At 39.5% G+C, this 23,890-nt stretch overlaps 2 protein-coding genes across 4 annotated transcripts; one reads left to right on the forward strand and one right to left on the reverse strand.

The window, feature by feature from the left end:
• Positions 1-11,744: 11,744 nt before the first annotated feature.
• Positions 11,745-18,373, reverse strand: LOC127633294 (ankyrin repeat and SOCS box protein 3-like). 3 transcript variants are annotated; one of them, XM_052112304.1, is made up of 9 exons: positions 17,770-18,373; positions 17,397-17,555; positions 17,131-17,243; positions 15,622-15,754; positions 15,194-15,371; positions 14,610-14,816; positions 14,243-14,512; positions 13,970-14,103; positions 11,745-11,995 (listed from the first exon to the last, which is right to left on the reverse strand). In XM_052112304.1, exons 1-9 carry the CDS (start codon positions 17,981-17,983, stop codon positions 11,832-11,834), a joined length of 1,572 nt encoding a protein of 523 aa, XP_051968264.1. In that variant the 5' UTR covers positions 17,984-18,373; the 3' UTR covers positions 11,745-11,831. The 3 variants fall into 3 exon arrangements, with proteins under 3 accessions (XP_051968264.1, XP_051968265.1, XP_051968266.1); XM_052112305.1 differs by lacking the exon at positions 17,397-17,555; XM_052112306.1 differs by lacking the exon at positions 17,397-17,555 and having other exon boundaries at positions 17,131-17,396; positions 17,770-17,908.
• A 2,426-nt stretch (positions 18,374-20,799) lies between these two features.
• LOC127633300 (putative glutathione-specific gamma-glutamylcyclotransferase 2) lies at positions 20,800-23,847 on the forward strand. The gene is made up of 3 exons (XM_052112312.1): positions 20,800-21,285; positions 21,413-21,448; positions 22,486-23,847. The coding sequence occupies exons 1-3, from the start codon at positions 21,151-21,153 to the stop codon at positions 22,858-22,860; spliced, it is 546 nt and encodes a 181-aa protein (XP_051968272.1). The 5' UTR covers positions 20,800-21,150; the 3' UTR covers positions 22,861-23,847.
• Positions 23,848-23,890: the final 43 nt, after the last annotated feature.

Raw genomic sequence — 23,890 nt, forward strand, 5'->3', positions numbered from 1 at the left:
ATTTTCTGCCTTTGACTTTTAGAGGACCTTGAGAAGACTGCAGTCACACTTTAGCAAGGGGTTCTCTCCTGAGGCCAGTCTCAATCAGGCAAAGCTCTGTGCAGTCCCAAGGAATAGCTCTGTGAATTGCTGCTCACCCCGAAGGAACAGAGCTAAGAAAATCACAGTAACAAAAGACATAACACAATACACTATCATGAGACATCTCCAGTGGGTTCCTATGTTTTACCATTTACCTATAGAGAAAAAATATGGATGAGGGCGAAATTAAGTGTACTGTTTTTTTTTTTTTTTGTCTATTCTGGCGGTGTTGCATCTTACAGAAGATCTTTTGGGTATACATAAATTATTTTTGTTAGTTAAACATTCTGCTACAATAGCAATGCAGTTGTCATCACATCAAAGAAATTAGGCGTTTAAGGAATGGAATGAGACTGACATCATGTTGTCTATTATGCCTTAATGGGTGATGCTGTCAGCAACAACGATGATGAAAGATGGATGATTACACTGTGACATCTAGTGGCAACTGGTTGATTGATGATGTGTCAAAATTCAGACTTCTCATACACAGTTCATGTGTGTCAGACATCAGACTTGTATAGCCATTATTGATTAGCACTGGTAACACATATATCAGACATTTAAAACGTATTATCCATCCGCACAGGTAATTAAACAGATGTTAGAAAAAGCAGCAGCACAAAATAAGTAATCATAAGTTATGTTGTTCTTAAAGGTATACTCCAGGGGTAAATACAAGTTAAGTTCAATTGGCAGTATTTGTGGTATAATGTTGATTACCACAAAAAAATTATTTCAACTTGTCTTTCCTTTTATTTACAAAAAAAAGAGCAAAAATCTGGGTTACAGTATGGCACAAATTATGGAAGTCAATGGGCCAATCCAAGGGATAGTTCACCCAAAAATGTCAATTCTCTCATCATACTCACCCTCATGCTATACCAGATATGTATGTCTTTCTTCTGCAGCACACATATTATGATCTTTCAATCTTCGATCTTTCAGAATATTTCAGCTATTTAGGTCCATCCTGTACAATGCAAGTGAATGGGTGCCAAAATTGTTATGCTCCAAAAAGCACATAAAGGCATCATAAAAGTAATCCATATATCTCCAGTGTTTTAATACACATCTTCAGAAGTGATATGACAGGTGAGTGTGAGAAACGTCTCGGGTTACATGTGTAACCCTTGTTCCCTGAAAAAAACGGAACGAGATGCTGCGCTGCTAAGCGCTACGGGGAACAACTCTAGCTGTGAACCGAGCTGAAATAGTGTGTGTAACACGTCAATGAACATTGACCAGAATTTATAGCCTCGGCTGATGTAATCATTAGATGCACCTGCGGCCAGGCTATAAATGGATACGTCACCAGGTGTCGTCAGATACTTCTTTTTGAAGAGCACTTCTGCCCTAAGATCTCACCCAAACTTGTTCCAAGTGGAAAAATCCCAGAATTTAAAAAGGTCTCGATAACCTCAGGAGAAAGCCTTGTGTTCCTCAGTTGGTACCCTTAGGGGCCAAACATGAAAGATTCCACAATTCGGGGCAGGGATGAAATATTGCCCTGTACCTGAGATAGAAGATCCTTCCTGTTCGGAATCGCCCAAGGCGAGTCGTCGAGGGAAGAGATTAGCTCCGAGAACCAAGCCCTGTTCGGCCAGCGTGGTGCTATCAGTAAGAGGCAAAAACCCTTGCTGGCTGAACTCTGGGCAACTACTACCTTAGGGTGGAGTTCTTAACTCCCCGTTGGTATTTTCTGTCTGGACCGTAAATCTGCTGCCGTATACGGGCATCCAGGGATATAACTGACCTGAGTGACAGGAGCTTACCCTGGGCCCTAAGGAGAATCCGACGTGTCAGAAATACAGCTGACAAGAACGTGGGTCTCCTTGATGATTTATGTAAGAGGCTACCGCTGTATTGTCCACCCGCACCAAGACATGGCAGCCTCAGGAGGAGGTATTTCAGGGCCAGAAATACAGCCATCAACCTGAGACAGTGACTGTGACAACCGAGCTGACGACCCTCCTATCCCCTTAAGCTGGACGACCAATTAAGGCCGCTACCCCGCCCGTCAGGGAGGCGTCTGTCGTTAGCAGTCTGCGACAACAAGACGCACCTAGAGTGGGACCCAAGGCAGAAAACCGGGGTCTGAACCACATAGAAAGGGAACGAAGCCTGAGGCGTGAACCCTTTTTAGCCTAGGGGTTTTGGCCCTTGGAAGAAATCCCCTGGCTTTTGGCCACAACAAAAACGGTCTCATGAGCAGAAGGTCCAGAGGGATCACCGTGGACGCGGTCGCACTGAGACCTGGAAATCGTTGATACTGATAACAGTGCAACCTTGACCTGGCCTGACTTTGCTCAGGGTGATCTGAATGGACTCAATCCTAGCGGGAGACAGTTGTGCCCGCATTGTGATTGAACTCCATACGATGCCCCGATAGACAGTGTTCTGAGTGGGAGAGAGGACGCTTTTCTTGGCGTTGAGCCTCAACCCCAGATAAACAGATGAGCTAAGACGATGTGCCTGTGCTGAACTGCCAGTTCCTGGAACTGCGCTAGGATCAGCCAGTCGTCTACATAATTCAGAATGCAGATGCCCTGGAGTCACAAGGAGCCAGCGCTACATCATGCATTGTGAATGTGCGGTTAAAAAGGGCTAGGCTGAGTGAAAGAACCTGACCCTGGAAGACTTCGCCCCCAGAAGTGAACCTCAGGAACTTTCCATGTTGTGACAGAACTTCTAAATGAAGTATAGAAGTGCATCAAAAGACCGATGGTGACCAGCCAAACGAGTTGTAGGGCTTGAGACAAGACAGTCTTGACAGGCATCATCTTGGACTTGAACACCCACGGGTTGTTCAAGCTTTAAGATCTAAGCCAGATGCCACCCCTCACCCTCCATGGGAAACGGGAAGTATTTCGTGTGATAACCTAACTCTCTCTCTGGAAGGGGAACACATACCATGGCCCCTTTAACCAGGAGATTTAGTTTTTTTTGTTTTTACATAAAAAGAAATCCGGTTCACGGTAGTGAGAACACGCCGTTGAAACACGGAAAAGCGGCGAGTGAATTGAATCCTGACGCCCTTATAAGACCCACAGAAAAGAATATATCCGGCAGAAGTTTCCACGCTACCAGGATCTCTGAGATGGGTATTATATTTTAACACTTCCTGTTGAGGGGTTGTCGAGTGTTTCGCGTCCTGAATAAAATGCAGGAACAGCGAAAACACCCAATTTTGATGGAAGCCTCTGCAACCCGAAACACCAAGAGGTGGCGGGAATGGAGGGGCTTCGAGGGGGTACCGGAGGGGTGAAGTGAAGCACGCGCCCGTCCCGAGGGAGCTACCCCTAATCTAGGCGCAAGACCGTCAGGGTTTTCTCTTACTAGAATTTATAGTCCTGAGGTCTTGCTTCGGGGGCTGGCGAGGGCAGCGAGACTGTCCCCGATCCCTGGGAGGAGGAGCACGACTCGCCACGCTTTGCTTTTGAGCCTCCCTTCAGTCAGGACGGAGGCGGGTCTGAGGCTTGCTCGTCAAGCGCAGAACCCACACTCAGGTCGTCCAGGAGGTCAGCCTGGTACGCCTGTAAAACAGCATAGTGTGCAGAGCAGCACCAGCCTGACCTGCTGCTTGATAAGCCCTTCCCACTAAAGTGGAGGTTGTCCTACAAGGCTTTGAGGGAGAGAGGGCTTCTTAAGTGACGATGCCGAGCCCGGCGAGAGATAGCCCGCAAGCGTCTCTTCGACCGGTGGCATCACTGAATACCCCCGTGCCTCAGCACCCACGATAGTCGAATATAATGATGTCGAGGGTTCTCCATGAGCGAAAAAGCTCTTCATGGAGGTTATCAAAGAAGGGAAGGGACCCATGAGGCATTCCCTTTCTTAGACTGGAAGATAAAATCTGTCCCCTAATTTGGAGCGTTTGGGGGTCTCTTTTTCACGTGGCCAGTCCAATCTGGCAACCGCAGGAGTAACAACATCAAGCAATTCCTCCGTAGATTTTCTATTGCGGACGGAAAGCTCGGAGGCGGGAAGAGAATCGCGATCCACCTCATGATCCGAAGAAGCGTCGGAACGCGCTTCGAGATCATGTGAAGGACCAGCTGGGTTTGGGGAGAAAGTGAGAGAAAGGGAACAACCCGTCTCTTGCTCCTCAGCCAAATCCATGCAAGAGCCCCACGAACGATCTTTTTTTTTTTTTTACGTGAGTGCTGACTCCCGGAAGCAAGTGAGGCGAGCACGACGCACTCTGCCTGTTAAAGCAAATCGCAGTGCTCGCACCCACCCTGCTGCAACGCGAGAGCAGCATGCTCTTACCCCCAAACAAACAGCAAAAACTGATGTGTGTCATCTTCAGCTATAGCGTGAGAAGAGGGGAACACGCACCGTTTGCGGCTTTCAGTCATTCTCTATTTTTTTTCTTTCTTTTTTAGAAATATATATATATAATATTTTCTAAACAGAAGAGAAAAGAGAACAATGTTCACTGCACACTGCCTAACTGATTCTAACTCCTAACAGAGGAAAGAACGTTTTGACAGGGTGTGTGAAACACACAGAAACAGAATCGCTCTGAAAAAAGAGTTTCTGACGACACCTGGTGACGTATCCATTTATAGCCTGGCCGCAGGTGCATCTAATGATTACATCAGCCGAGGCTATAAATTCTGGTCAATGTTCATTGACGTGTTACACACACTATTTCAGCTCGGTTCACAGCTAGAGTTGTTCCCCGTAGCGCTTAGCAGCGCAGCATCGTAGTGAAGCTTTTTGTAAAGGGAACAGATCAATATTTAAGCTCTTTTTTTTTTGCTAGAAATTCTTCTCCATTCCCAGTAGGGTGTGATATGCATGAAGATTGTGAATCACCAAAAACACATGAAGAAGAATGTGATAGTTTCACACCCACACCTATCATATCGTTTCTGGAGACACTGATTTAACCACTGGAGTCTTATGGATTACTGTAATGCTGCCTTTATGTGTTCAAATTTTTGGCACCCATGCACTTGCATTGTGTGGACCAAAAGAGCACAGCAATTATTCTAAAAATCTTCATTTGAGTTCAGCAGATGAAATGCACATCTGGGATGGCATGAGGGTGAGCAATTTTGGGTGAATTAATCCTTTAACTCTAAAATACTTACTGTTAGTATAGCAACCAGACAAAACAATATGCATTTTAACATGATTATAGTGTGATAAAATCGCTTACTAACTTTTCCTGTGTAAAGTTATGTTAAATTTTATACTGTAAATTTGTTGCTATGACGATGCTATGCTGTAAACCCTAAAACAACCAAAAAATAAAAACGATACAGTATATGACCATAACATAATACTCTAGTTTTTATAGAATTCATATAAATGCTTTTATAAATTATAAGCTTCACATTTTTGCCTTTTAACCCTCCAAAATTGCCCCATTCACTTCCATTGAACTGTATGTGTCACACTGTTACCTCGTTTTTTTGCTTTTGTCACAGAAAAGGAGGGGCGAGTCAAAATTATTTGCAAATGCAAAAAACAAATGCTGTCGATTGAGTTTAACTTGTATTTAACCTGGAACATCCCTTAAAGGCAACTTTATGAAGGATGATTGCTAAACAAAACCATAAATCATCTACCATAAATCAACAAACTAGTCACAACCATTCATCCGATCAACATCAACAGAACAGTTCACTGATTCTTGAGGAAGTGAGTTAGTACAGTTCTGAGGGGGCAACATTTCAAGTGTTCTTTTTTCATGGTTTCTCAAATCAAGTAACATCCATGAAAAGAAGTTCAAAAGCCTAAGAGCAGGGCAGGAAATTAAAAGTATTGTTATAAAATAAAATAAAAAAGTTTGGAGTTCGAACTAATGGCTTTGGACAATGACTCAGCATTGGGTGGATTGTACCATTTTAAACTGTACATTTGACATGATTCTATGTCGTTAATAAAATCCTTTAATTTTAGTTCACATGTTATGGCCTTGAAGCTTGTGATTACCTCAAATGGCACAGCTCCATAAGTGGCTGAAATAAATATATATATTTATATATCAAGGACAAAGTTGTCTGTGACATAAATACATAATACCTGTACAGATTGGAAATGTGAAAGCACATACTCTGATCTGCATAATATGGATTAAAATAGTGAGTCATGTTAATTTCCACTTGTGAGTAATACATTTCTTTTTGCAGCTAAAAAGAGGAGGAGTGAAAAGACATCGCCTCCCAAGGGGACGTTCTCTCTCAAGATGTTATTTTTGCTCAAATCTCAAAGGCTCACAGTTAAAGTTTATGAGGGATTGAAAATGGATAATTAGCATTTAAATGATCTAACACTTGTGTTTTTTTTCCTCTGCTGCGGCTGTCACTGTAACCTTTTTTGATGCATTTTAATCAGATATCACTGATGTTTGTCTGGCTGGGGGACTGGCAGGTCTGTGACTTAGTTCAGTCTTCGGGTGTGGAGGTCACCGAGGAGTCATTTCTTATGGACTTCCGACCGGTGGCAAAGTTGTTAAAAATAAGCATGTTAAGAAAGGCAGACTGTTCAAACACCGAGATCACATAGAAGGTTAAAACTGATTCTTTGTCTGGGGAATAAGAGCAGAGGTGCATCATTTCAGCAGGGTCACTGCAGGTGTTGAGTGCCTGTGGACATCCTCAGCAAACAAAAGCATGTGAAGTGTGAAAATTCGGCAGGTTGCCTATTTAATTATTTGGGGAACTCATTAAAAAGAGTGGCCTGCTTTTAATATAGGTTAATTAATTTTTTTATTTTGGAGTCTTTGATAAGGTTGATGTAGTCATGCAAAGACAATAACACGCACACACAAAATGGATAAACATGAACGCCTGAATGGAGACTATAGGACCATAGAGGATTAGTCTGTGTCCAGAGCTTCTCTCTGTCCTTACTTTTCTGAATTAATCCCCTCCATCTTCTCTTCTGCTGGGCTCTGTACCTCGCTGATTAACACAATGTCTAAGTGATTGACTGCAGTCATTATTTAAACGGACGGTTACCTCACCAGGGAGGTTCAAATTCTCTCAATCAGCAACTTCTTCACACAATCAGAGACTGTTTCACATCTGGAACACCCATGTGATGCAAGTACCGATCCACACCAATTATTTCTGCTAATCTGCTTCTGTAAGTAACAAGGAGCACAGATACACAGTTTACATTGTTGCTTTTTTACATTGTTGTTTTAAAGGAAGAGTTCCACCAAATCGCCCTCATGCTATAACACACTGCAGTTACTTTCTTTCTTCCACAGTCCCCAAAAGATGTTTTGCAGTATGTTCACACTGCTCTTTTCCATTTGTAAGAAAGGAGATTGTGACAAGGGGCTCTCAAGTTTAAAAAGCTCAGTAAAAGAAACATTCTTCTGAAGCCATACGATAGCTTTGTGTGAGGAACAAACTTAAATTGAAGTTGTTATTCACTGAAAATCTTCCCATTTGCTGAAGCACTAAAATCCCATTTACACTTACGCATCGGTCACAAGCAAGGTCAGAAAACAAAAAGGGACCAGGGCATAAAATGGAACGAAAAATGCCCCAGAAATGCCCCAATTCAGAAATATGATGGCAATAACTTTATTTTTAACATCTGATATTGTTCTTAATATTCTAATATAGTCCTAGTTATATTGTTATATAGTTGATTAGAGTTTTAGGATAAGAGGTAATAAATTGTCAATTTGGAGAATTTGTTTAATGAATTGAATAAATTGAAGAATGTCCTAAAAAATATGTCCTAATAAAAGTAAAAAAAAAATGCCCCTACAAATCCACAGTCAAATATTAAAAAGTATTTGACAATATTATCAATTTTTTTTATTTTTACTCTGGTCACAAGATCAGATGTTTGCTGTCATCAAACTTAGTGTTTCACGTGGCAAAACTGAAAATGCACAAGAGCACATGATATTTTATATTTATGATTGAGAGAGAGATTTTCTAGGTATGATTTAAATGTTGGTGTGTTCCTCACACAAACCTGTCTAACAGCTTCCGAACACTTGGAAAACAGTGCACAAGTTGTCTCGACTTCTTTATTAAAAATGTTTAGTCCTTTTTGGAGCTTGACGCCCCTGATAACTACACATTTTATTTATTTGTGTTTAAAAGAGCTGCTTAACATATAAATTCATTTAATTTCTAGGTGAACTGTCTCTATTACAAAACATTTACAATCAAATCTCCACTCAACAGCAAGGTTTATATCTACATTGCAGTACCGTTCCTTTACTCCCTGAAACAAATGTGAAATGAAATGGCCCATTTCTTCTGTCCAGATTACTCCTGACAAAACAAACACACTGACACAAACACAAGCAAACGAATACATAATGACCTGTTTGTGAGGTGGCAAAGAGTAAAATCAATGAGATGAGACATGTACGACCTGGAAGATAAAACAACAAATTGACTCAGAAAAACACATTAATCTCATGTTCAGTGAAAGCAAACAGAAGCCGCAACACCCTTGTTTATTTCCTTGGAGTGGGTTAGCAGTGGGTAACAGACTACACACAAATGCAATAAGGTGCCGTACTCTTCCATCAAAAAGGCAAGAATTATCTAATCACACAGAGGCAAATAAATCATTCGTGCAGCAGCAAAGTTGGACCATTCCCAACAGGTGATGTAATGTGCGCAGGCAAAGCATCTTTAATGTTTCTGTTCTTCATTTTCTTAATGATTGAAATCTATACAGTAGGCTATGACTCATTAACATGCATGTTAGTTTTTAATAACACCAAGGAGGATGTAAAAATGTTGAGGATGTTCTAGAAGATCTAGACTCTAGAGAGAGAGAGAGAGAGAAAACTACTCTAGTAGTTTTTAGCAGATATTTCCCATCAGCAGGTCGCCAGGCAACTGTGTCCCCTCTTTTCAGGTCCATGGTGAGAATACAGCACAATGAGCCAGTGATAAGAGGGCCGTGTTTCTTAGCTAGATCTTGTATTGAGATCTAAATCCCTATGTGCCGCATAAATTGGAAAACTAGCTAATTCACAGAGAAAACATTAGATCATCAAAAAAGATGTGTATTCATTTAAATGACTAAATAGAGTCATGGTCAACTCCAGTATCTATGTAATTCTCCAGCCCTTGAAGCTTAGAGAATACTTCTGTACCACATTTCTGAATAGTTTGAGCTCCTCAATGGGAGATGTGCCATGTGATTAAATAAAGAGATTATGATTTTTTCCATAAGAGCAAAGCCTCTTTTTTGCTAACCCAAAATCCTGAGCCTCTCTGAAATCAACAAGAATTGTACCTGTAGGTGGTGGCTGCTAAACAATTCAGGCTTACAGCTCCAACTGGGTGGACTGTCTTTGGGCTGCACGTCAGAATGGCTTTTTATAGCACATGTGTGGCACATTTCAGAACTGATGCATTTTAGATTATGTTGCATCAATTATGTACGTGGTCTATTCTAGTCATCGTTTCTTTGTACCGCTGTCACATTTTAATCAGGGGAGCCAAATCAAAGGGGTTGCATTTTTAAAATGTCTGTAAAAGTTTATTGTAAACAACTGATGATATAAACAGAGTCAATTTTGTTGCCCTACAAAGGCATAACGCAGTCTTCGCTAACACTGATACAGAGAAAAATGGCTTAAAAGTATTGCGGTTTGCCTTGGTTTAGTGTAGAATTTACTGTTTTCACCATGGACAGGTCTTGGGGGTGGTGGGGGTAGAGTTCCAGAAGGGCCCCCCTAGATTTGCCTCAGGTCCTCCTAGAAACTTCTGATGTTCCCACCCTGACTGACAGCGAAACAATCGTCATTGTCCCCTAACCCCCATACATGAATGTTACATTTATGAATGAATGAATGTTACATTTATATAGCACTTTTCTGACACTACACTCAAAGCACTTTTAAATAGAGACCAGGGGGACTCTCCTCAAACCCCACCCCACTGGATGATGAGACAGCAGCCATTGTGCACCAGTAAACTCACCATACACCAGCTATTGGTGGAGAGGAGAGAGTAGAGTTATAGAGACAATTAATGGAGATTTGTAGATTAATGGGGATTATTAGAAGGCCATGATTGATAAGGGCCAATGAGGGGAATTTAGCCAGGACACTGGGGTTACACCCCTACTGTTTAGGAGAAGTGCCCTTGTATTTTTTATGACCACAGAAAGACAGGAACTCATTTTATCATATCATCTGAAGGACAGTGACTTTTTACAGTAGTGTTCATGTCACTATACAGGACCCACACAGACCACAGGGTGAGAACTCCCTGCTGTCCTCACCAACACTTCCTCCAGCAGCAACCTTAGTTTTCCCAAGGCAGTCTACCATACAGGCACTAATCAGGCTCAGCCCTGCTTAGCTTCAGAGGGTAACCAGTCTAGAGCTACAGGGTAATATGTCTGCTGGCTGCTACATACAAGTGCCCCACCAATAATCACATCCTAGTACTGGTATCATGATGGGGTGGGCTTTATGGATAGGGACTAATGACTCTATTATGCTAAGGGTTAGGAATCGGTGTAGGGGTGGGCTTTAGGTATAAGGACCAATCAAGTAGCAGGGAGTTATATTTTGTCACAATGCCAGCCCTGGTTTCTTTGTATTTTGAGCATATCTAAGCTAAACTTTACTGTTAGAGGATGGATGAAATCCAGATGTGGTCATAACTTTTCAAAATGTGCAGCATTTTCAACAACAGTGGTTAAAAAACGATAAAAAAAAAAAAAAAAAAATTCTACCAGTATAACTACATTTTATATGAAAGAATGTGTGGAAAAAAAGAATACCAAAAGTCAGTCAGTCCTTTGGCTGTATTTCAAAAGCCTGATTGCTAATCAAAGCCTAACCGTTGGACCTGCGCTTACCTGCAGCACAAGGAAAGCTTAATGCACATGATTACTGAAGCCTTGCTTTTCCAGAGACTCCCACAGAGAGGTGGCCTGATTGTCTAGAACAAGGCACAGAGTTGCTGAGACACAGCCTCTGGTTTGCTCTGAATGTGAAATACCAGGGAGGGAGCAGAAATGTTTTTATGTATTCAAGCTACAAGGTGCTGTGTATTGAACTGGTTGTAGGCTGCTAGTATTCGTTTATACATGTTCTCCCCCTACAGTTTGCACATGGTATGAGAAATTCTAAAATGAATGGCTTAAAATAAGGAACATCTTTCCTTACGTTATATAATAGGATTTTAGGTACAATAACTGCAGCATTAGCAGATTTGTCCATTATTAATGTAAAATAAAAGAGACAATTCTGCTCTTATAAAAGCCAAAACTTAGTAACAATGAAAAAGAAAAAGCATCATACCGCAGTTATGCGCACAATTTTATATTAACAGTAAGCTTTTGACAGTGTGCAATGCACATCCCTGAAAGGTAAAATACACAGTATAAAAAGAATTAGTGTGGCCAAAGGCAGATTGCAGCATCTCTGAATGATCGTGCCAACGTTAGCAATTAACATTCACAGAGTGTATGCATCTTTGAAGCAGAGTGACCTTGGAGAGAGACCCAGAGCAGAGCTGCTGAGAGAGTGAAGATAACGAAGCAGACCAAAGACACGGAGCAGAGGTGAATTTCTACACCAACTCAGTATGAAGGCCAGCTGTGTAAGAGGGGAACATTACGGTCGAAGATAAATTGGTGGAATTCACCGTTTGTCCTCCCACATTTTGTAAATATCAAGGTAATGATAAGAGCCCGAGTCCAGCATCATTATACTTTTATTAACGTTATGTGCAAAATACTGCATTGGAACAAGTTGCAACAACTTATTTAGCCGCAGCTGACAGTCAGCCTGCTGTGTAAGCAAGGGATATGTCGCTGAACTGGAGGTAGTCCTGAAGCAGAGTGGGAACAGGCAGCTGTTGTACAAAAGAGGTCTTACACAGAACATTACTGCCCACCGATGCCCGCACTGCCAGTCTGCACAGATGAGTGAGAGCAGGGACTGATTCTGGAAACAAAAGCAAAGGGTAAGCTAAGGGCAATTATCACATCAGATGATAAATATATAGAATGCAGTACATTATAAAATGCCTGATCAGAGTCATATTGATGCAGGGTGCAGCGTTGGCGAGTAACTTGCTAAAAGCAGTGACACTACTAAACTTACATTTATAAGTAGCGTGACAATAGCTCAGCTATTTTCACAATAGTGCAGCTTTCCCAGAAATGAGCTATGTTTTCCAACCAACAGTGTAGTTACATTGTATTGTGCTTGCAGCAATGGAGCCAAGGCAAACATACGTACTTAAACCGTCTTCCCTTACTCATATGTAGAGATGGGAAATCCAAATAATTTAAGGGAATCGGTTCTTTTGGACAGTTCATGTAAATTAACTAGTTATAATAAGCAATTTAATGATGTTGAGAACTCATTTCAGTGAGTTGGTTTATTCGGATGGTTCATGTAAATGAACGAGATCACATAAATGATTCACTAATTCACTTGAGCCTGAAAGGGATATTTCACACCAAAATAAAATTCTCTTGTCATTTACTCACCCTCATACCATCCCAGATGTGCATGTCTTTCTTTCTTCTGCAGAACATAAATTAAGATTTTTAGAAGAATATCTCAGCTCTGCTTGAAAACTCCAAAATGCACATAAAGGCATCAAAGTAATTTATACGACTCCACTCCGATCCAAGTTTTTAAAAGCAGTATTATAGGTGTGGGTGAGAAAGCATCAATTTTAAATCCTTTTTTACAATAAATTCTCTTCCCTACTTAGTTTTAAAACAACTATAAGTAAAAGTGGATATTTATAGTAAAAAAAGCACCTAAATATAGATTTGTTTTTCTTACCCACACCTATCATATTTCTTCTGAAGACATGGATTTTAACCACTGGAGCCGAATGGATTACTTTTATGCTGCATTTATTTGCTTTTATGGGATTTCAAAGTTCTGGCCACCATTCACTTGCATTGAAAGAACCAACAGAGCCAAGTAAATTAACTTAACATCTTTGCTTTTGTTCAATAGAAGAAAGTCTTGCACATCTGGGATGGCATGAGGGTGAGTACATGAAAGAATGTATTTTTTGGTAAACTATTCATTTAAATAGACTTTAAAAAAATACAAATTTAACTGCTGCTGTTTAACACTATACTTCAACTCTGTTATATAAAATAAGGCATTTTCTATTTTTATTATTTTGTATTCTTCAATGTAATGTCAACATAATTAAATATATATCCTGTGATATAAAATTCTGCACTCACAAATGCAGATTGCAGAATTAAAAAATATGCGCTGATTGTTATAATATATTTTTATGTACAGTATATGTACAAATATTTTCTTAAATAGCTTCAATGTAGTTACCATAGCTACTTACTTTTAGTAATTGTAGTGTAGTTAAATACATTTTTAAAAGAGCATCTTGATTGGAATTTAACTACTTGAATTTATGAATAGCTTGTAGCTAGGAAGCTATCGTTTCAAAGTAGCTTCCCCAACACTGGTAGGGTGACATGAACTTTTTGATCAAACACAAAGACAAATCAATATTTGATTGAGAACGTACAGTTCACCCAAAGAGTATTTGGACAATTCAGCCACAACATTTATGAGTGTCACTGCATTACATAAAATATCAAACAAATTATTTATTTTAACAAGAGATAGCACAGGTACAATTCTCAAGCAAATCTTTTAACAAAAAGAAGCTTGTTCTTTTTAAATGATAAAACAATAGCTATTAGATACACAACAGATAATAGATGTACTGTTAAACATCTTGAGAGCAATTGCAAAAATGGCTAAGAAAAGTGTAGTTCAAATAAGCTTAGCTTCATTTCTTCTCAGATACCACTTGGTTTAATATCTTGTTATCTAATGCGATGATATTCATACATTTTCAAGTGACACGGCTGTCCAAATACTTCTAAGGCCACTATATATGTCATTCCTGTTCTTTACCGAAATGCTTCCATGGCGTCCATGTGCCATCTGCTCGGCGGTGAGAGAGAATATGCAGCATCACGGAGGGCAAAGTCTTCCAATTAATGAACTCCAGAAAGAAATTAAGCACTCTGTTCTCAGCTTCTTCAAGCCTGCACCCAATTAGAAAACACAGGAAGAGCCAAATGAAGAGCTTAACACTTTTGTTTTAACTCTGACATTAATAAAGCACAATCATTTATTAAAAACCATGCATGGTGAGTCCACTGATGATTAAAAACAATTCAATACATTTTGTCCTGTAGGAGCAGCATGGGGTCCATTCCTGCTTTGAGCAGCAGTGGGAGCCAGAAGGAGGCACTCTGCATCTCATCAAGGGCTCTCTGGACCAGCTCCCTGAGTCGGTTGCCCTGAGGTAGGCCAGCGTGTTCCAGAATCAAAGGCAGGTGCTCAGGTACATGGCCCTGTATTGCAAACGTATAGATGCCCATGCTTACATGGGCCCCTGCGGCCAAGAGCATTAGAGTGATCTCCCGTGTCTGGTGACACTCACTGTCCAAGCTGAGAAACAAGCGGAAAGAGTAAAATGTGTCATAACTGTCCGATTTTTAAGTGTTTAAAGTGAAAAGCTGGCCACAAATGTAAATTAATGTCCTACTTCCAAGAGTTGCACCACAGAGCCATGTCCAAAGGGCAGCTGTAGCCAAACTGTCGACAGCTCTGAGCGTCTGGACTGTAGCCCTGTTTTAGCAAGGCCCGAAGGCTGTCCGCTTGTCCACTAAGTACTGCCAAGTAAACCGGACTGACCTTTCCTTCACCCCGGTCACATTCTCTGTTTGTTACTGGAATCAGCTTTTCTAGAATACTAAACAGAATGACAAGAAATTAATGCAGCATTGTTTCATAAAGGCCACTGTTACACTGTTTTCATTTAAATGAAAGGTTAGCTTTCATTAATAGTTATCATTATACTAAATAACAGTTACACGGTTGACCATTTTTAAAATTCAGTCATCATTAATCACCCTTATGTTATTCCAAACCCATATTTCTTCAGTGAAACACAAAAGGATATATTTTGTTCCATGGCAAAAAGAAAGTCATACTGGTTTGGAGCAATATGAAGGTGAGTAAATGATGACAGAATGTTCATTTTAGCGTGAACTATCCCTTTCAGTCTTAAGGACTATTTAACACAAGTTCAAGTTGGAACACAGTTCATCTCTGACCATGCTGCCATACCTAAGCCGACTGAACTGGGCTGCAGCATGGATGGGCAGCTGCCAGCTGTCCTCATTGCAGTACAGGTTCGGGTCAGCTCCATGAGCCAGTAAAAGCTCCAAACAACGTACGTGGCCTTCCTGAGCGGCAATGAGCAGTGGTGTGGCCAGATCATTTGCCTGGCAGTTCACATTCGCCCCTGTGGCAAAGACAACCTGTGCTTAGGCAACGTAACTCTACTATATGACTGCAGTGCCACTGTCGTTTTCCTTCTTTAATAGCCTAACCGTTTACATTAAATTGTTTATCTGCCTCTGAAGAATATTTAAATGCAAATCTGATGTCGTAAGGGGCAGCACTAAACATTAACCAAAGCAAGCAAGTATCTAAAAAAAGCATATGATTGGCTAGATGCAGCTCATACGGGTTAATTATTAAAGTGGCCTCACCAGCCTTTGCAAGAATCTCTAAACATTGGTGATGTCCATATTGTGCAGCCACAAATAACGGTGTGATCCCATAGTCATCCCCTGCCTCAAGAGAGCACACACCCACCAGGTACCTTGCAATCTCAGTATGGCCCTGAAAATGTCATTAAGAGATATTCAATTTCTTGATGAAAGATTTTAATGACTGTCTGACAGGGTACGAAACTGACATTTGCAAAGCACTATATAAATGTTACTGGCTGTTTGGCAGGTAACATAAAGGAAACTCTGGGTTCACTACAAGTTAAGCTCACTCAATAGCATTGCTGACATAGAGGTATGTGTTGATTACCAGAATAAATATTTTTGACTAGTCCCTCGCTTTCCAAAAAAAAAGAAATAAAATCTGGGCTGCAGTGAGGCACTTACAATGGAATTAAATGGGGCATATCAAAACCTAAACTATATGCATGTTAACAATATTTTAGTGTGATTAAATTGCTTTTCTGTGTAAAGTTATATCTAATTTTACAACTTCGTTGCAATGACGAAATACCACTGTAAACCCTATAGCGACTGTAAAAACAATGACTTTAACAATTTACAGCTCAAATAATACACAGTTTTTAACTGAGGAATTAACATCAGTGTTTTTATAAAATTATAAGCTTGATATTTTTGCTTTTCTCCAAGTTCCTCACTGTAACCTAAATTTTTGCTTTTTTCATTCTTTTTTTAAATAAAAGGGACGAGTTGAAATTAGGTTTTGTGGTAATTAACATTATGCCACAAATACTGTCGAATCAACTTAACTTGTTTTAAACCCGGAATATTCCTTTAATAAGGAACTGCAACATATCGCATGGTTTTAATTGGAATAACGACAATTTACCATTAAAAGTTTATCAAAGATGCCTAATGTTTTTTCCCCCTCCAGACCTCAATGTGGCAGCACATTTGTGGAATATTCGTCTCATTAAGCCACCAAAAAAGTTGTATCAAAGTTTTTAGGTTTCACATAAAGATTGGCTGGCTAATATACTGTATATAATGCTGCAAATTGATACCACCACCACCCCCACATATATATGCAAGGAAAAACAGCTCATTAATTCTACGGTCTAACAAAATCATTTCATGTCTGATAAATGTTCTCATCTCACCCACTGTTGGCCGGTGTGACAAAAACAAATTCATTTTAGACCCTTCAATCTAAGATCTATAATTTAAAACTAAAATGAAAGCAAAATAGCCCTGGGCTTTCAATTGTTTTGGTGTTTAATTGCGCATTAAATGTATAACATTTATTGATATAGGTATAAATGCAAAAACGAACAACAAACAACACAAATAATAATTTGGTTGTTCTAAATATCTTCTTATTTTTACTTTGACCAACTAATCGATTTAACTCCAGACTCATGGTAAAAAGAACTGTTCTTTATACGTAATGTGCATGTAGTATTTCTGCAAATCTAAAAGTTTCAAGATAATAAACGGTTCATAGGTCACAAAGAGTTAGAGCTATACCTTGTAAACAGCTTGATGGAGACAAGACCAGCCTGACACTGAGTGAGTCCCGTTGACTTCTGCCCCACTGTCTACCAGCAGCTTCACCACATCTTTGTACCCACCCTCTACCGCTTGAAACATGAAACAAAAGACAAAGAGTACAACAACTACAGATTTGTGAGAAACATTACACATTGTACACATGATCTGAGATCATGATCCATGGCTGGGTCTGGGTTCACATCCTAATACTGCCCGTCATGATCCCAGATTCTTGGGTTTACCTGCAAAGAGGGGACAGGACAGGTCATTGGTTGTCCTGTTAAGGTCTGCACGGCCCTTAATGAGCCACTTCACTGCCCGGAGGTGTCCATTCTTTGCAGCAAAGTAAAGAGGAGTCTCTGAGTTATGTGTCAAACTGTTGACATAGTCTTCACAGCTGACTGTAGTGAAAAGGGGCATAGAGATACATTATTTAAACTTATTAAATATAAGAGAAAAAAAATCTGACACATGTGGACTTACAGATAATGTTATCAGAAATTATCTGATTGTATGACTTCAGTTTCCTGAACACTGCAGGTCTGACACGAGTTTCTCAAACACACTATTTGATGACCCACAAGTAGCTGAAACCCACCAGCTGAAGCTGCTTACCTACTGCGGAGAGCAGAAGGCGCACACACTCCGCGGACCCCGCCGCCGCAGCCTCGTGCAGGGCGTTCCAGCCCCGGTTATCTCTCACATCCACGGCGAAGCCTCGCTGGATGAGCTTCTGCACCCGTCGACACTTCCCCTCCCGGGCCATTAGCGCGACGGCTGAGCAGGTGTCTTCATAGCATTCGTTGAAATCCATCTGGTTATTCTCCATTAAAACAAACACTTTTCCAAAACATTACTACAACGGCTGTTCTCTCGTGTACAGAGTGGCTCTGTTGGAGTGTAATTTGACAGCTCCAGATTTTGAATAACACCTAACAGTATATGCACAACAAGTGCGCAGGTTCTTTCTGTACTGTAGGTTAGATCAATAATTATGATAAGCTGGACAGATAACGGTAGTTTGATGGGAAAATAGTGAGTTGACTGTCACTAGAAGTAGCTACTTCACTTTGAAACACATTGTATCTATAAAGGCGTAATCAAAATAATAACGCGTAAATCATTTTACGGTCCTAACCCATTTATAAATACATACATGAATGAGGATGGCATTAATTTGCGAAGTGTATATGGTAGCCATAGGACCGGATACATTAGACGGTTATTTCCGGGATGGTGATTTCTGATTGGCTGGTTCAACGCTCCGGCTAGGTAACAAACAGCCGTGCTTGTGCGTTCCGTGCATTGCCGGAATAAAGGGATAATTCATATAAAAAGGAAAATTCTCTCATTTACTCACTCTCATGAAATCTCAGATGTGTAAGACTTTCTTTCTTCTGCAAAACACAAATTAAGATTTTTAGAAAAATATTTCAGCTCTGTTGGTCCTTACAATGCAAGTGAATGGTGATAAGAAATTGAAATCTCCAAAAATCACATAAAGTCAGCATAAAACCAATCCTCCAGTGGTTAAATCCATACATTCTGAAGTGAGATAAGTGTGGGTGAGAAACGGATCAATATTTAATTATGTTTTTTTTTACTATAAATCTACACCTTTGACCAGCCCTGACCAGTAGATGACGGACATTACATCGTCATGGCAACAAAGTTGTAAAATTGGCTAAAACTTTAAACAGAAAAGGCTATTAAGGGATTTTACTACACTAAAATCATGTTTACACATAAAATGTTTATGTCTTGTGGCTAACGGAGTATTTTAACATAAAGTACTATCATAAAGTAAATTTTGAAATTGTAAGTGCACCATTGTAACCCAGATAGTTTTTTAAGAAAAGGAGGGGCAAGTCAAAATAATTTTATGTGGTAAACAATACTATGCCACAAATGCTGTTGATTGAGCTTAACTTGTATTGAATTCGGAATATTCCTTTAACCATCCCTTTAAGTTGAATCATCAGGGGATACAAACTTGATAAATATAAAGTAAATAAAGCATATTTTTATTAGTTCCACCCAATGAATTCATTAAAATATAATGGGAGATATTTTCCTTCAGATATTTTCCCCACCCATTAGCGACCAAGCTTTAACTTGAGATGGTCAATATATCCACATACTTTTCCTTCCTCATAATTCCATCTATTTTGTAAAGTGCTCCAGTCTCTCCTGAAGCAAAGCACCCCCACAACATGATGCTGCTACTCCCATGATTCACGGTTGGGATGGTGTCCTTCGGCTTGCAAGCCTCACCCTTTTTCCTTCAAACATAACGATGGTCATTATGGCCAAAAAGATATATTTTTGTTTCATCAGACCAGATGACATTTCTCCAAAAAGTAAGATCTTTGTCCCCATGTACACTTGCAAACTGTAGTCTGTTTTTTTTTTATGGCGGTTTTGGAGCAGTGGCTTCTTCCTTGCGGAGCAGACTTTTAGGTTGTGTTGATATAAGACTTGTTTTACTGTGGATCTAGATACTTGTCTCCCTGTTTCCTCAAGCATCTTCACAAGGTCCTTTGCTGTTGTTCTGGGATGTATTTGTACTTTTCACACCAAACTCCATTCATCTCTAGGAGACTGAATGCGTCTCCTTCCTGAGCGGTATGATGGCTGTGTGATCCCATGGTGTTTATACTTGCGTACTATTGTTTGTACAGATGAATGTGGTACCTTCAGTTATTTGGAAATTGTTCCCAAGGATGAACCAGACTTGTGGAGGTCCACAGTTTTTTTTCTGAGGTCTTGGCTGATTTCTTTTGATTTTACAATGATGTCAAGCAAAGCGGCACTGAGTGTGAAGGTAGGCTTTAAAATACATCCACAGGTACACCTCCAATTGACTCAAATTAGCCTATCAGAAGCTAATTGGCTAATTGTATAAAGGCTTGGCATAGCCTAATTTTCTGGAATTTTCCAAGCTGCGTAAAGGCACAGTTAAATTAGTGAATTTAAACTTCTGATCCACTGAAATTGTAAATAGTCAATTAAAATTAAAAGTCTGTAAACAAATGTTGGAAAAATTACTTGAGTCATGCACAAAGTAGATGTCCTGAAAGACTTGCCAAAACTACAGTTGGCTATAATGAAATCGGTGGAGTTTTAATGACTTCAACCTAAGTGTATGTACATTTCTAACTTCAACTGTAGATATTTAGCTATTTTTGTTTTCCTTTTGATCTTATAATAAAATCCCTACATGTGGCAGCAGCATATAGAAGAGAGGTGATGCATAGCATGTTTTGTCATGTGCAATGTCAAATGTTCAGAAGATATAAAAGATGCAGGTTTACTCCCTTTAAACACACACACACACACACACACACACACACACACACACACACACACACACACACACTTCATTAATACCTTAATTACTACTATAATTATTGTTAGTACTGTAAAATTATAACTCAGTAGAATAGATCTCGTTCAGTCTGTGTTAGAAGCTTTTTGCCATTTTGCTTAGTTTTTCTTTTTTGATGAGATTGGTGAAAAAAGCAAGTAACTACAGTCGTTTTTCGTTGAATGTTATGGTTACCATGGTAAATAGCAAGGGTTCATTTTTAAAGCCTGTGGTTTACTGACTTTTATTTTGAAAAAGTAGTCTTACCATGCTGCGGCTAAGCAGTCATCTCTAAATAGATGTACGCTACAATTTTACGTTGATATTTTAATGAAAGTACGTCAGTAAACGATGTAGTTTCATGACAGTTTGTAAATCAATCAACTGTCAACGAATTTAACATGCAGAGCGAGTTAATTCTGCCGTTTGCATTTTCCGTCTACTAGATCTGTTATTGTATCTGCCTGAGACAAATTCATCTTTGTTTTGAGATGTCTACCAATCATCTAAACCAACCCTGGAGAGGTACTTAACCAGACACATCAGTGGCACACAGGGCCGAAATACCAGCCGTTCATGGGTGTAAACTATAACACGAAAGGCTGTGAGCTGTCAGCAGAGCTGGAGACATGTGGGTTTTTGGATACGGATCTTTGATTTGGAAAGTTGACTTTCCATACGAGGAGAAACGTGTTGGTTTCGTCAGAGGGTTCAGTCGCAGGTTTTGGCAGGGAAGCATCGATCATCGAGGAGTGCCTGGAAAGGTATGGACTCTATTATTCATTATGAAAGTCTTAGAGGACTTGATCAAACAAGAGAGACTGGTGCAGAGTCATGATGACCGTGCACGTTATTGCCTTTAACACAAATCTTATTTTCTTTGTATTTCAGCCTGGGCGCGTGGTGACATTAATAGAGGACAATCAGGTAATTTTACGGATTAAAGGACCGGGTTAAATGCAAGTTAGGTTCAATCGACAGCACTTGTGGCATAACGCTGATTAAATCGAGGTTACAGTGAGGCACTTACAATGAAAGTGAATGGGGCCATGTTTTGGGGGGTTTAAAGGCAGACACATGAAGCTTATAACTTGGTTGAAGAACTAACATTTAATCTTCTGTAAATTCATGTAATATTGGATCTGTAAAATGGTTTAAATCGTTATTTTTGCTGCAGACTACTGTTCTTGTGGGATGAACGACTAGTTATTTGTTGTCATGGCAATTGGCTATAACTTTTAGCAATATTATAACACTAAAATACTCAGTTTCAAAAGTATAACCACAAGACATAAACAATATGCATGTAGACATGATTTTAAAGTTTACTGATTGGCCCCATTCACTTCCATTTTAAGTGCCTCATTGTATCCCATGTTTTGCTTTTTCTTTTTTTAAGATAGATTTAAGATTTTAAGATGGACCTGTATGGGGGAACAGTATCTGATGGTAACATTCTCCGCTGTCAGAATTGGTCCCCCATGCACAAACTTAAGCCTAACCCTTCCCTACCATACACTACCTACCCTAACCCTACAGTACCTTAACCTCATACACTATTGGGGCTAGGGGGATACAGACTCCGACGGGAACACAATTCGATACAACAACAGCACCAATTTCAAGAGAACATGGCCGATAAGTTATTTAATGATGGCATGCGAGATGTTCACACGTTTCAAATTTTCTTTCATAATTATAATATTTATATATAATATTTATTTAATCAAATAAAATCTTATACTATGTAGAATATAGGCTTGCATTGTTATTAAATATAACTTCTACTCAATAATTGCTTAAGTTAACTCTTAAATATTTCAAAAGAGATTATGTGCACTTTGAATTTTATGTTTTTACTAATCTAGCCAAGCAAGCAATATTCGCCAAATAATCGGCCTGACTGGATGACTTCATTAATCCAAAGTTTTCTTTCTTCTCATTTGCACTCCACTTGCCTGCAGGGTTGTGTATGGGGTGTTGCATATAAATTGCCATCAGGCCGAGAAAAAGAGGTAAAAGAATACCTAGACTACAGAGAAAAGGGTGGTTATGTGGTGATCAACGTTACATTTTATCCCAAAGATGAAGAACATCAGGCAATGCAGGACACTTTACTCTACATTGGGTCCTGCAACAACCCAAATTACCTTGGCCCTGCGCCTTTGGAGACAATTGCTCAGCAGATTGTCAAATCTGTAGGTCCCAGTGGCAAGAATACAGATTACCTGTTTGAGCTTGCTGATGCCCTTCGGCAACTAGTACCTGAAGACTTCGATGATCACTTGTTCTCTTTGGAACGCCTTGTGAAGGAGCTACAGGAGGAGAAGTTGGAGTGATCTGCCCTAGTCTACATTGTCCTTAATCCTCTGAAGCGACTCAAGAATTTAGTCCACTTTTTAAATTGTCAGATTATCCACTATGACAGCTGATGCAATTCAAAATGGATAACTTTAAGAGATTAGCAGTTCTCAAAATTGGCTTTAGTATATGATCTGATGTGACATGCCAGAACATTTGTCTTGTGTTCTACAGGAATCCAATCAGGAACTAAATGGATTGCAGTATAAAGTATGTTTCATTTTTTTATATTGTAGATGAAAGTTTGTCATAACCTTTACGTCCATGAAAATTTAATGAATGAATAATTCATAACTGGAGGCTGATTTATGTTACTCAGGATCCTTGAATGTAATTCCTATAAAATTATATTTTGCATAAATAAAATTAAACACGTTTTAGGATCATTAAATATATTTGCATTCATATTATTTTTTTTATTCTAGCCACTGTAATTGCATTTATGTTCTTTACATGCTTCATGTGATTTACCCAAACAGAGCTTTTGTCTTTTAATGTATTCAAGGTCCACTCAGTAACTTTTGTCTTTGTCGTCTTAGACTTGAACTGACAGCTAGCAGTTTGAATGCAGCATCATTTTACATCAGTAGTTTTTGGTTTCAGGTGCCATTGTAGAAATGTATTATGATTAATTTAATCACTGAGTGAATGTTAAATAACAGGACAGTTACGGAGATTAAAGGAATGTTCCAAGTTCAATACAAGTTAAGCTCAATTGACAGCATGTGTGTCATTTTAGGGGTTTAGGGTCTGTTGACATTACATCGTCATGGCAACAAAGTTGTAAAACTTCCATAGTAAGTGCCTCACTGCCTCCTTGATTTTTTTTTATTATATATAAAAAATGCCACAAATGCTGTTGATTGAGATTAAATTGTATTAAATCCAGAACATTCCTTTGAGTAGTATTTTGTTGGTCATGTGATTCCAACATGGCAGCCTCTATGTGCGGACCTTCTAATATAGAATAAAAGGTTACTGATATGACTGGAGTTTTCATTTTAATGT

This window comes from Xyrauchen texanus, chromosome 40, assembly GCF_025860055.1.
Source record: "Xyrauchen texanus isolate HMW12.3.18 chromosome 40, RBS_HiC_50CHRs, whole genome shotgun sequence".
Lineage (NCBI taxonomy): Eukaryota > Metazoa > Chordata > Actinopteri > Cypriniformes > Catostomidae > Xyrauchen > Xyrauchen texanus.

Bases quoted from the DNA above. Each gene is read 5' to 3' on its own strand.
- LOC127633294 (XM_052112304.1), bottom strand. From the start codon at position 17,983: ATGGAGAATAACCAGATGGATTTCAACGAATGCTATGAAGACACCTGC. The intron at 17,556-17,769 runs GTAAGCAGCTTC...TTTTCACTACAG, and splicing joins CCTTCTGCTCTCCGCAGTAG to TCAGCTGTGAAGACTATGTC. The intron at 17,244-17,396 runs GTAAACCCAAGA...TCATGTTTCAAG, and splicing joins GTCCTGTCCCCTCTTTGCAG to CGGTAGAGGGTGGGTACAAA.
- LOC127633300 (XM_052112312.1), top strand. From the start codon at position 21,151: ATGTGGGTTTTTGGATACGGATCTTTGATTTGGAAAGTTGACTTTCCA. The intron at 21,286-21,412 runs GTATGGACTCTA...TTTGTATTTCAG, and splicing joins ATCGAGGAGTGCCTGGAAAG to CCTGGGCGCGTGGTGACATT. The intron at 21,449-22,485 runs GTAATTTTACGG...ACTTGCCTGCAG, and splicing joins CATTAATAGAGGACAATCAG to GGTTGTGTATGGGGTGTTGC.